General features: G+C 44.2%; 2 protein-coding genes across 3 annotated transcripts in view; one reads left to right on the forward strand and one right to left on the reverse strand.

The window, feature by feature from the left end:
* Positions 1-13628, forward strand: part of LOC137627644 (uncharacterized) — a 598615-nt gene that overhangs the window by 264342 nt on the left and 320645 nt on the right. The window lies entirely within an intron of this gene.
* Rpn5 (regulatory particle non-ATPase 5) overlaps positions 1-13628 on the reverse strand; it is an 89022-nt gene that overhangs the window by 1740 nt on the left and 73654 nt on the right. For both annotated transcript variants that reach the window (XM_068358775.1, XM_068358776.1), the window contains one exon: positions 5121-5198. In XM_068358775.1, the coding sequence (XP_068214876.1) occupies positions 5121-5198 (78 nt within the window). The remainder of the gene's footprint in view (positions 1-5120; positions 5199-13628) is intronic.

Here is a 13628-nt window from a genome sequence, read left to right on the forward strand (position 1 = left end):
GAGTTAGAAATTTTAGTTGTAACTGGGCTAGTGTGCTGGTCTACGTCATGTATAAGAGCGTGTCCTCTCCCCTCGCTAGGTGGGAAGGTACATGACAGCGTGCAAGATCATGATCAGCAAATTCCTAACTAAGCTTGTGCGCTCTGAAGGAAATCAGACATACTCATCCTTTCCCTTAAGGGAGAGTGGCCCCCTTCCTCTTGTTAATGGGCAAGCAAGACAGCAGGAACTACCCTGTAAGAGGTAGAAACCCTAAGCTCAAGGGTGGAACTTAATCTTTCTAAGAGACAAGCATTTTGATGTGTCCTTAGGACACGACAGCTGGGGGTGGGAGCTGTAAACAGCTGCTTGATCCCTCGGTTTTTTAGTTCTGTAAAGCTGGAACACGATACAATGCTGACGAATCACCTACCCATTCCTGAAAGCCTCTAGGAGGCGACCACTCGGGTGAACGTTGTCTCTCCGCTGCGTGAAGGACGAGGAGCCACACCCGTTGCCAAAGTGGGAGGATCATTCCAGGAACAGGAAGGCGGTCCCGCAACAGCTGGTGAAAGGCGCCCATTCCACGAATGGGAGGGATATCCGATACCTGGAGGCATTCCTGCAATGGAATCCTCCGATGGGATACTCCGAAAGGTATCCATGAAGGTACTCAGGCATTAGACACGAGAGACTCCTTTGGTATTAGACACTGTGTGTCCCTCGAAAAAGGAGCTATGAAGCCGTTCCTTATGAAAACCCAAGTGCCCCAAGGACGATAGGCGGAGAGAGACTCCCCTACGGACGAAGTCTGTGCTGCTTCTCCAAGAGAAGCAAGAGGCTTCAGGCCCGCAAGGTTGTCTGAGGGTCAAGGCGCCTCCACTCATAACAATTGGTCTCCAGAAGAGACCAACCAGGAAGTCAGAGAGACGGGATTGAGCTGCAGAGAAAGTTGGTGAGGTTTCTTCAACTTCGAGGATAACCCCCAAGGCGAAGAACCCCTCTTTGCCTTCTTCTGGCGTCTACAAAATCACTGCCAATGGGAGGGAGGCCACTCCCTGTATACATTACAGGGACACCTGCGTACAAGTGTGACCTGCTGCACACAGGACTAAGGGCATGAGGATCAGTCTCCAGCGTATATATGAAGTTGCCACAACAGCACCCTCCTCTGCCTGGTCAAATCCGCATTCTAAAAATAGGAATGCAATCACTCTTACATACAAGAGAAAGGTAAAGTTTTTAATTTCAAGGCCAGTTAGTTTTTACGTTTTTAAACCGAGTGAAAGTGATGGAGAAAGACGTCTTCTCTCATCTGAGCAAAAATAAAAAGGGGCTTGTTTTGGGTACTACGTGTGTGAGCGGAGTGGCTGGTCCTACCGCTCCCTAACTAGCGGTAGGTAGTTACACCTAGTAGTAATGGGTAGTTTCAAGGGTTTCTGAAATATATCTCCATAGTAAAGAGGTAAAAAGTTTGTATTTGGTGCCGGAACAAACAATTCTTTTTAGCCCAAATCAACCAATAAGGAAAAACCTCAATGAAAAACCTTAAGGGTAAGGGTACCAATAGAAAATAATGTAGTATGATGATACAACTGTACCCTTATACAGTTGTATCAATTGGCTTGCCAGCATGAAAGGTCTAATTCTATTAAAAGTTTTAAGTTTAATATACCACATTAGAAAGTAAGATACTTAAGTAGTCCACAAAGTTTAAGGGTTGTTGGTAGAGAGAAATAATCTTACTTTATTCATTACAACCAAATATTCATAATATGCCTTTGTTCACAAGTGAGGCTAAAGTGTGATTCAAAGATATGTACAAAGTGCTAAATATTAATTCTGAAAGACTGACAGCTTTCAAGGACTGAAAGAGCATTGTGTATATCTAGGTATGAGCCCTTTCATTCCTGAGATAGAGTTTTGGGGTAGGATTAGGAAATTACTGTACTTGAATGAATTTCACAATCTTTTGTTCAATGAAAAAACAAAATGTTGAGGACCAAAGCATGGTTAGTGTTAATTTCTGATAAGTATTAAATTAGAACACAAATAAGAAAATATAATACATACTTGAAAATTACCTACGAATCAGGCTTACAAATAAATATTAAAGAATTTTTTTTTAGAAAAAAAGTTGGTTGAGGCCACTACTAAAGAGTCAGTCTGAAACTCTTATGGCAAATAAAAATAGCAACTTTTTAAAGTAATTTGTATTTTTCATAGCTATACAAATTTCATATTTGATCAATGAATACAACTTTCCTTGAAGGATGTTTTCAATGCCCGCTGAAGTGCCCGTTGAATAGTTAACAAGGTAGTTAACTATAAATAGGTGAAGGGGGAGCCACCAACCTGCCTAAATGTGTCAAGTCACATTTGACCTTAGGTCCAGGACTGAGAGAAGTGGTTGAGGAGAGAAATATAATTAAAAGATGAAGGTTTGTAAAGTTAAGAAAAATACTAAATACATTACAATTCAATATTTCTTATTCAGATACAAACTTTTCATTCTTGAATCAAGAGACACTCTCGTTGGGAGATAGTCCCCAAGAATCAAAGTGGAAGGCTCTTTTCTTTCCTGGACATGTCATCCTTCGTGGTCGCGCACAAGCTAAACAAGGGCGACTCCAATACACTGGAACCTTGACATACGATTGCCCTAATATACGAAATATTTGAGATACGATTTTGCGATGTGATAGTTCTATAGGCGACCAGTAGATGGCGTTCAGTCTGTTTGTTTGTTGTTGATGCATCCTTAACACTTCGTTGTGTATTTCGTTGTATTTCTGCCTATTTTTCGTGTTATTTTGTCTATTTTATTATTTACCATGGGTCCCAAAGCTAAAGACAAAGCAGGTGATAAGAAAAAACCCAAGAAAATGATCTCAAAAATGCAATAATGCTTCAAATGACTACATGTATAACTGCCAAATATGTCCTAATTACCAAACTTGAAGGATTGAAAGGGGGTTAAAGTGTGTGTGGCACATCTGAATTAGAAGTGGTAAAAATTGGTGCATGGGAAACAAAAGCTTGGCCACCTCTGAGGAGGGATAAAAATAATACCCATAAGCTTTGGCAAAGGCAGGTGATTAAGCCTAAAGTACAATCTATTTAAAGGTATTTTACTGCAGAGACGAGCTCTCTCTATAGCCATCACAGTAAGTTCTTTCTCTCGCAGAACGGGAACCAATTTGACTTCAGGCCATCCCAGTGTGTCTGACAGAGGGGACAAGGGAGTTGGACAAAATGTTTCAACCTACCCCTAACAGGTATTTTATCTCTGGAGTGATTGATACCAACTAGTAGCTGTCATACCAGAGTCACAGCCAGCCTGACAAAATTCCAGCAACACTATCTCCAGGCAAATTATATCACTCCCTGGTAGGGAAGGGGCTGGTTTTCAAGGGTAGCATATAATCTACCTACTGGCTTTCAAGGGCAGCATATAACCTACCCTTACCTGACCTAAGTGCTGGTGATTGGTCTGTCTGGGTCTGCTCACCTGTAACCAGTGCCACAGTGGTAGCTGTCACACCAGGCTCCCACTATGATTGGTGAACCCCTAAGTAAACGGTAACCTGATGAGCTATGTTACTTATTCCTGGCACTCTCTAAAGGGCAAGGATGCTCTTCCTGTGTTATGGGAGGAACATTTCACTTTTACTTACACTACAGAGCTGATGTAAGGTCCTCTAAGTACCGTTCATCTGCATACAATCTGAGGAAGCCATCATATCATGCTCATAATATGATTGACCAAAACCAAAGGTACAAAATAAAGGTAACACAGATACTCCAAGGAATGAAAAAGATATGAGCAATTCTTACCGCCCTCACTTGGCCTAAGAATCCACCTAGCTGAACTCTTAAGATAGTGTTCAGCAGAAGGGATCTGTCACTCCCTTCTAAATAAGTACCAAGGAGATTTTTGCAAAAAGTCTCCTGAAAGACTACTACTGCTTCTTCCTTCTGGGAAGTATCCAAAGAGAATAGGAGCAGGAAAAAGGAGCTAACTCCCATCTTCACCCTTTGTCAACCGTTCTTTGTTACCACAAGTGGTTCAGCAGTTCCTCCTGACCAGAAACAAGTAAGCTAACTCTTGAGTTTGCTGAGATGAATACTAAGGAAGAAATTCCCTGTAAAACAGCATTTCCTTTACTTGGCATGAGATCAAACCCTCAATCACAATCCCTAGATTGTAGGGAGGGACTGCTTACAGCCACACCCCTCACAAAGGTTAACAATATATTTGGAAGTGAGCAGCATCAGTACAGCCAAACTGATTGCAGCCATATACAAAGTGCCTTGACACAGTCAGGCATGTAGGTGGCTTCCCCTCCTGTCCTGTCTTTATCTATTCTTACTACCTTTTTGATAATTCAACGGCCGTTTCAGCTCACATTGAAGATATCTCTAATTAAGGGGCGAAAAATTTGTACCAGCATACAACAACTATAGATAATGAATTAAGATTGATGAAATTTCAGCAATTGTACAGCAGAAAAATATTTGGGAATTCTCCTGTTGTAAATAGTACAGCTCACAAAATTAAGCACGAACCTGATGTGAACCCATAAATGGATGTGGTATAGTGTCTGGAACATTTTCATACCAAAAATAAAGGCTATACAATATAACACTAACAAGGTTACAGTAAAAAATAAAAATAGCCTACTGGAAATCACAGTAGCTGATTTACAGATTAAAAAAAGGAAATTATCTTGAAAAAATAAAATGAATTAGTTACATATACTATTATCAATAAGAATTTGAAACTTGCAAAGGCATAGCTGAAACTTTTAAGCATTCCCAGTGAATAATACTTCATCCCCAAAATGGTAAAAGGGATAAGATCTGCAGGCCAAAAGATTAATTTTGCATAAAAAAAAATTCTCAACATCACTACTCATCAGACTTCTTAGTTTACCTAAAAATTATAAAATAACAATGTTAATTGTGGAATCTCAGATTTTAAAGAGCTAGTTGCAATACAGTACATTACAGGGACTTAGTCACCTACCAGAAGACTAGACCTGTAATTCCTTGAAAAGTTGAGGAGATACTGTATTAGAAACTGCAGGGTGACACTATGTGAAAATATCATCACATACAAACACACAACATTGTCCTACCTTGACTGAAAGATCCAAGAGGTCTGCCATTCTTTTCAGATAAATCCTGGTATAATACTTGGCCATCATTCGGATATTCTGAAATAAAAATTTACAAACACTTTAACACCAGGTTCAAACCAATATTTGTGCTTTACTTCCCAACTTCCCCAACCATGGCAATAACATGACAAATTTGGAAATAATCTTTACTTTTTCCTAACTAATACAAACCTGTAGTTATTTATATGGATATTCTTTCAGAGAAGCTGAAAGGTAGCCATTTAGACTTTTAATGCAAGGTGGCAACGCTACCAAACCATGTAGTGGGTAGGTAGGGGACTGGTGGTACCCGGCCACCTACATCTACACACAACTTGGTGAGCTACATTACTTTTTATTGCAAGCAGGACTTAACAGGGGACAGGTGATGGCGGGACAATTTATATAAATAAATAAAGGTTTGTATTAGTTAGGGAAAAATACATACTTCCAAATTTGTCATTTGTTCCTATGCTAACAAACCTCTCATTATTTTACTGAGAATGATAGTGGCCTGAGCAATCTAAGTGGTTGTGAGATATAGCATAAGAATGTCTAAGTAAGAATATTTGGAGTTTAAATAGGATTATTACCCAAATATAAACGTTTCCCAATGCTTACCTCACGGGAAGCATCGGGAACGTGTACAGGTATATAACAATAACAAACTATACTAGATTACACAAGAGAAATGGTTATTACCCGCAGAGGTTGAAGCCAGTTTGCAGAGGGACCCATGGCACTTTTATCCAAAAGAGAGGGGAAGATGAAGAAAGGAAAAGAGCTAGACATTTCATTCATCCCAGATTTAACTACAGTAACCAATGCCCTCAACCACAGGACCGATAGATATCGTATCGAGTCTTCTGTGTGTCATGTCTTGAAGATAGTGGGCGGTGAAAGTCGTCTAACACTTCCACATGCGCTCTTGTAAGATTTGTAAGACTTGCAACACAGAAACTTTGCATTTGAATGCCAGGGATGTATTGATGTCCCTGACATCATGAGCTCTAGGTCTTCAAGATAGAGGAGAATCAGGATTCAGAGCACAAACTATACCTTTGCGAATCCAGGAAGAAATAGTGTTCTTGGTGACCCTACTCTTAATTCTACCCTAATGAATAGAGCTGACAGCTGGGGCTGAGTTGCTGCAGTGCATTTAAGATAATACCTCAAACTCCTCACTGGCCATAGTAACAATTAATCTGGGACATTGGTTATGAAACATAGACTCTTAATCTGAAAGGGCCCAAATCTAGGGTCCAGTACCCTTGAATTTTGAGTCTTTGCAATAAACTCAGGGACGAACCTGAGTGTCTCCCACCATCCCGCTGAATGGGCGATGTTGTATGAGAGACCGTGAAGTTCACTAACTCTCTTTGCTAAGGCTAAAGCGAGCAGGAATGCCGTCTTCAAAGCGAGATTACGGTCTGTTGCATGGCATAATGGTTCGCAAGAGGGCCTTTTGAGGACCTCAAAACATGAACCACATTCCAAGGAGGAGGTCTTATCTCCGACTGGGACCAAGTGATTTCATAAATAAGTATGAGTAAAGAAAGCTCCAATGAAGAGGAAAGATCTACTCCATTCAATCTAAACGTTAGGCTTAAGGCTGACTGATAGCCTTTCACCGCCTACACCAATAGGAGATTTTCTTCTCGAAGGTACACAAGAAACCCTGCCATTATTGGAATAGTGGCATTGAGGGGAGAGATACTCCTTCCACAACACCAACCACCTTGTCTGGTACACTAAGGCTGAGGATTTTGGTAAATATCCAGATATCCTACTCACAACTTGTTGCGAAATACCTCTCCAAGAGAGGAGACACTGGATAGTCTCCAGGCGTGAAGCCGAAGAGACAGGACAACCTTGTGAAAGATGTTTACGTTTGGTTGTTTAAGTAGATCTTGTCGTGGAGGTATTTCTCTCAGTAGATCAACTATGAGTTGCAGAAGGTCAGAGAACCATACTGCATGATGCCATGGCAGGGCTATGAGTGTCATCACTAGGTTGTTGGATGGTCAGGTCTTGTTGAGCATTTTTCTCATCAGGCAGAACATGGGGAATGCGTAATGTCAATATTGCCCCACCATTGTTGGAATACATCTTACCATAGGGCCTGAGAGTCTGGGACTGGGAAGCAGTACAATGGGGAGTCTGAAATTATGGTATGTCGCAAACAGGTCCACAGTTGGGGAACCCCACAAAGTCAGGACTTCGTTGGCTATCCGACGATTCAAAGACCATACAGAGGCCACTATCCGAGACGCTCTGCTCAAGTTGCCAGCGAGAACATTCCTCTTGCCGAGAATGAAGCGAGCTGATAGGGTTACCGAATGATCTTCTGATCATCGTAGAATCTCTATTGCAAGATGGCATAGGGGCTGCGAAAAGGTACAGCCAATATAGTGTTGTCGCTACAGAGTGACCAGCCAGCAACTGATGGAACTGTTGGAGAACTAGAAAGGCAGCTCTTATCTCTAAGAGATTTGTATGCTGGTACCTTTCGGACTTGGGCCACAGACCTGAGACCGTGTGATGCAGCAAGTGGGCCCCCATCCTTCTTTTGATGCTTCTGTGTAGAGCATCAAGTCTGGAGGAGGGATGAGAAGATCAAGCCCTCTGCAAAGGTTCTCCTCTGCCACCCACCATTGCAGATCCATTGCTTGGTCACTTCCTCTAGGAACTAAGGTGTCCGGGAGCCGGTGTGCTGGTTCCATACAGACTTTAGCTACCATTGCAGGGCTCTTATCCTGAGGTGGCTGATGGAAACAAGACGAATCAGGGAGGTCAGATGGCCTAAGAGGCATAACCACTGCTGGGCTGTCTGTGTAGAGCATCAAGTCTGGAGGAGGGACGAGAAGATCAAGCCCTCTGCAACCCACTGTGGAGGATTTATTTTTGTTTTATTTTCATTTTTTTTTGCCAAATCCTGAGAGAGAGAGAGAGAGAGAGAGAGAGAGAGAGAGAGAGAGAGAGAGAGAGAGAGAGAGAGAGAGAGTATGTATGTATGCTTGTGTGTGCGTGTGTGTTTGTGTGTCCGCGGTGCGCGCCGAAGAACAAGTGGTAGTTAGCGAATGATTGTTTGTAGTGGGAAAGACTGTCGGTATATTTGAGGTTGTTTGTTTACATTTTTAGCTAGGTTAGGGCAGTAATGAATGTCTTGGGCGAAAGGAATTTCTATTTGACTGTAGGAGGAGTCGGTTGTTTTTTTGTTCATCGTTAGCCGGCTGTGAAGTGTTTTTTTGTATCAGAGCCGTAATTCCTCCTTACTCTTTTAAACTCCTTTGGAGTTTTTGTTTGTCTGTGGCCTGTTGGTTACCTGCCGCAAATTTAATAGATTGATGACGACCCTGTATGTTAAATCGGATAAGGATTTGGATAGACCGCTCATGTATTTGTTAACGACCGAGCCTAATAAGTCCCGGATGATGATGATGATGATGATGACGACGACGACGACGACACTGGTTTGGCTTAGACATGGAAATGATATAAGAGTATAGTTAAGCGATTGCGCTGTGAAATTGGCCGTAGGCTAATACTTTTGCCAAGAAGTTGTGGCAGTGGACTAGGAGTTACCCGTATGTGGACGACGGTTACCACACAAACTTACATATTGAATATTTTAGCGTTTTCGCTCATGTTGGTGGTAGATATGATTATTGTTTCTGGTTTAGTGTTACGTGATTTGTTTTAGTGTCAAGTATTTTCGGTACTGTGTGGGAAGTAAGTGTTTTTGGTAATGTGTGAACTATTGGTGTTGGGTTTGTAAAGTTTTCTGATTATTGGTGAGTTTTGTGTACCGCACACACCGTTATATTATTTAAATATAAGTCTGTTATTTTTTTTGTCTGTTTGGGTTAAGTCTGTTTAATGAAGTGTTTTGTTTTGGTTGCGTTTAATATAGTTTTAAGGTTATGTTTTGTTTGTTTTCCCTTCGTGCAATCGTCCAGTTTGAAGTAAAGTAAGGGGAAAGTTTGTATTGTGGGATATTTGAAAGTAAGAGTGATCAAAGGTGTGGGGGTTTGTTTTTGTTTACATCCTGCCACACCACCATTGCAGATCCATTGCTTGGTCACTTCCTCTAGGAACTAAGGTGTCCGGGAGCCGGTGTGCTGGTTCCACACGGACTTTAGCTGCCATTGCAGAGATTTTATCCTGAGGTGGCTGATGGAAACAAGACAAATCAGGGAGGTCAGATGGCCTAAGAGGCATAACCACTGCTGGGCTTTAAATCATTCATTCATTCATTCTCTCAGCCTGTGTACTCTGACGTCTGATGGAAAAACTTTTTGAAAGTAGGTGTCTATAATCATACCAAGATAAACCAGTCTCTGGAACGGAAGCACTGATGACTTCTCGAGATTTATCACAATTCCCAGATCTTCAAAAAACTCAAGAAACATGTCCCAGTGATAATGAAGGGTCATCTTGGAGTCTGCTAGAACCAGCCAGTTGTCGAGGTATCTTAGGAGATGAATGCCGTTCTTGTGAGCCCAAGATAACACTAGGGCGAACACCCTGGTAAAGACCTGGGGTGCCTTTGCGAGACTGGTAAAGTTTGTTCTTATGTATGAATCTTAGATACTTCCTTGAAGACGGATGGATTGGGATCTGGAAGTATACATCCTGGAGATCCAATGTGCACATGAAGTCCTTAGGTCTTACTGCCTGGATGACCGTGTTTTCCGTCTCCATCCTGAACAGAGTTTGCAGAACAAACTTGTTCAGGGGCGAGAGATCTATGACAGGTCTCCAGCCACCAGACACCTTTTTAACAAGAAAGATTTGATTGCAGAAGCCTTTAGACCTATCTAGGATCTCTTGGAGAGCACCCTTCAGTAGCATGGTCTTGACTTGGGCCCAATAGGCCAGCGTAACGGAATGGGAACCCGTCAGAGGAAGAGATTGAATGAATGGGACGCGATACCCTACGCCGATCACTGCGATCATCCAGAGATCCACCCCTTGGAATTGCCATCTCTACCAGAGGCATCACAGGCATCCTCCCACTGCTGAACTGATGAGAAGATGTCCTCCCTAGTGGGAGTGGCCACCCCATCTACCACCTCTCTTTCCTCTGAAGGACTTGCTTCCTTTCTGCTCTTTGGCTTGAAAGGACCTCTTAGACACCTCCAGACCTGCATGTCAAGAGAATCAAATTGCTCGGCTGAATTCTGGGGGGTTGAGGAGCCCTCCTATAGGGCCAAGAAGTCATACCCAGAGGAGAAAATCCTTGGAGGATTTTCTCCACATCTCAGCTGCTCTCTCTCTACCTTCTCTGGGTCGAAAAGAGAGGATTCCTCGATGGTTAACTTCCTAGGGCGTGTAACCTCCGCTCTCAACACCTGCCTGTGGAACCTCCCAATCACAGTAGCCTTTCGCTTTAGGATAGCATTGTCCCACAGGTTAACCTCATAGTGCGAAAGGAACTCCAAAATACAGGTACCCGAGAGACCGCCTTGTGGACTCCTTGGATACACCCAAGCTTACAATGTGGCCTAACGACCCCAGCCATAGGTCGAGCAATGAAGTAGCCTGCATGGCATACTCCACACCTCTCTCTATGTTGAGGAGCTCAGATGGCAGAAGGGAGGTTCTCATTGAAGAAAGTCTCTGAACTGAGTGACACCTAGTAAGGGATTCTACAGAGTTGTCGATTAGTCAGGAAGGGACTCATTCTCAACATCGGAATACTTCCTTTGCAGGATGAAAGTAAGCAGGAGAGCCCTAGAGGAAGAACCTACTCTCAAAGAACTGGAGGCGCCTCCTATCTGAGAGATAGTCTTCCTTCTGGCTGCTGTTAATCCCTTCGAGCAGGGTAAGACTGCACTGGACCATGTCCTTGGCTTCTTGTCGTCATGCAGGCTAGGAGTTGCTAGATGGCATGTTCTGACTTATTGCGCTCAGCCTCGGAGTGCAACTTTCGACTTGCTGCCCTAGGGAGATATTCCTTGTCAGTCTCCATGAACTCACTCACCTCCAGGCTCTCATCCATAGGAGCCTGGGGTAGGTCAAAGTCGTCAACTGGGTCATGAGAGGGACCCGCCTCAAGAGATCTCTTCTCTAACTCCGGGCTCAGAGTGTCCCTCGCTTTTAGAGTCCTCTGCCTCTCTCCAGGGAGGAAAGTGCTCTTTCAGGATGGAAGCTTAGGGAACAGCATGCGGTTCCTTCGGATCACGAGACTCGGAAACAGGATTTTTCTTCCACACAGGGTTTGGAAACCAGACGTTGGTCCAGAGGAACAATCTCTGGAAGGGTCGAATGGGGATCTCCCAAAGTGAACCAAGATACCTGCTTGAACAAGGTTGAATCAAGTTAGTACAAGGTGGAGTGCCACCCTTCAACCTCCTCTTTTGCCTAGAGGTGAGCCTGTCTCCTGGGCAAATCGGCATCAGATGGAGTTGTCTTGAAACTTGTGAAGTCAGAACAAACCCCTTTCTCCAGCACGGGGTCTAGGTGGAAAAGACTGCTGTACCAAAGGAACAGCACTGCCTTGAATAGCCCTCCTCCTGGGGTCAGAAGGGCCATCAGAGGAAGATGCCACAGGTTCTGGCTTTTCTAGTGGAATTCACAGAGTAGACTGGCTCTGAGGCTGTTGTGATTGTGGAGGGACTGGAAGACCCAAGGCAAGCAAAGACTTCTGGAGGGTCAACACCAGAGTGTCATACCCTGAAGGAAGCTCAACAACCTTCGTCAAGTCTGGGGTCGCCTTCAGGATAGCTGGAGGAGAACACCTTTTGATGGATTGGCGTTTTGGAGCCTGAGAAGCTCGAGGAGACAAGTCTCTTTAGCATGAGGAGATCCTCTTTGGTAGTCCGTAAAGGACGATCTGGAGAAATTGGAACACTTACAAAATTATTCGGGGCTCCTTAAACCCTTCAGGGAAGGCGATCAGCCTGCCGCTAGATGTTACAGCTGCGGAGGTCGTTGGTGGAGGTGTTGGGTCCGCGCTTACTCGTGAAATCGAGACCTGAACGCGTGAAACATGTGTGGGATGGGCCGATTCACACGTGATATCAGGAGATTCCCACGTCAAAGGGCGTGATTCATGAATTAAATAAAGTGTGTAATTCACGCGCCGAAGGAACCGTTTCACAAACGATCAACGGTGAGCTAGGAAAAAGGCGCCTCAGGGGCTCCTATAGCGCAGTAGGGCTACTAACATCCGCTAGAGGTGGAAATGGGAAGCCTCAGAAAAGGGTCAACCCGCTGCGTCAGAGAAGAACGCGTTGGTGAACGTTGCGCGGGCGAACGCTTACCTAATGCACACCAGGCTGAGAAGGGCGCAGTGGGTAGCGTAGTTGGACGCTTCTCTGGGCATTGACCACTGGGAGGTCCTTGTACGGTTGTAGTTAATTAAGGAGAAGGGGCAGCTCGTGTTGTAGAGTGCCGAGTGGATCGTTCGCGATCGTAAGAGTTGTGCTCGTGATCATGTATGTCGCGCCCATGATCGTGAGTGCCTCGCTCGTGATCTTTAGTGTCTTGCTCGAGATCATGAGTGTTTCCCTCGCAATCATGAGTTTCTAGTTTGTGAATGCGAGTTTCCAGATCATGATATAGATCGTCTAGCTCGTGATCGTAAGCTTTTTGCTCATGAATGAGAGCGCCTAGACCTTAATGACCTGTGGTCTTTCAAGCGTGAGTGTTTAGCTCTAAATTTGGAACGCCTTCGTGAAGAAGAGCACCAAGACCAAAATTACCTTTGGTCTCTTGAGGGCGGTTGCTCTTTGGGATGATTCTCGGAACATCGCGAACAACGTCCAGAGAGAGATCGTTCAAATAGACTACAGGTGGAGTGTCTCGTCCGGGCAATCCGCGAGCAGGTGGAGCGCTGGCCATCAGAAGATCATCTCTCCTAACGTCCGTAGCAGGCTAGGTGTGCACATGCGAGCTGGAACCTTTCCTGTGTGAAGAAACAAGAGGCTGCAAGTTAGATGACGACGTAGTCCCAGGATGGCGTGAGGATGTGTCATCAACAGGAGACCATTGGAGGGGCGAGCGAGAGCATCCACCTCGTCCACGCTTGGAAGGGCCAGGAGAGGGCGAGAGATGGACTTCGCAAACGTCCGGGGTGAAAGATGTTGAAGCTGCTGGCGAAGGATTTCTCCAAGCCCCATGCTGAAGGAGTTGCAGTAGCGCTTCTTTCGAGAGAGAGAGAGAGAGAGAGAGAGAGAGAGAGAGAGAGAGAGAGAGAGAGAGAGAGAGAGAGAGAGAGAGAGAGAGAGAGCATGCGTGTGTTTGTGTGTGTGTGTGTGTGTGTCAGCGGTGCGCGCCACCGAACGAGGGGTAGTTAGTGTAATGATTGATTGTAGTGGGAAAAACTGTTGGTGGAATTGAGGTTGTTTGTTCACATTTTTAGCTAGGTTAGGGCGGTGATGAATGTCTTGGGCGAAAACATTTTATATTTGACTGCAGCACGAGTCAGTTGTGTTCCGAATGCTGGATTATTTTTTTGTTCATCGACCAGCCAGCTTGGAA

This window comes from Palaemon carinicauda, chromosome 35 (assembly GCF_036898095.1).
Source record: "Palaemon carinicauda isolate YSFRI2023 chromosome 35, ASM3689809v2, whole genome shotgun sequence".
Lineage (NCBI taxonomy): Eukaryota > Metazoa > Arthropoda > Malacostraca > Decapoda > Palaemonidae > Palaemon > Palaemon carinicauda.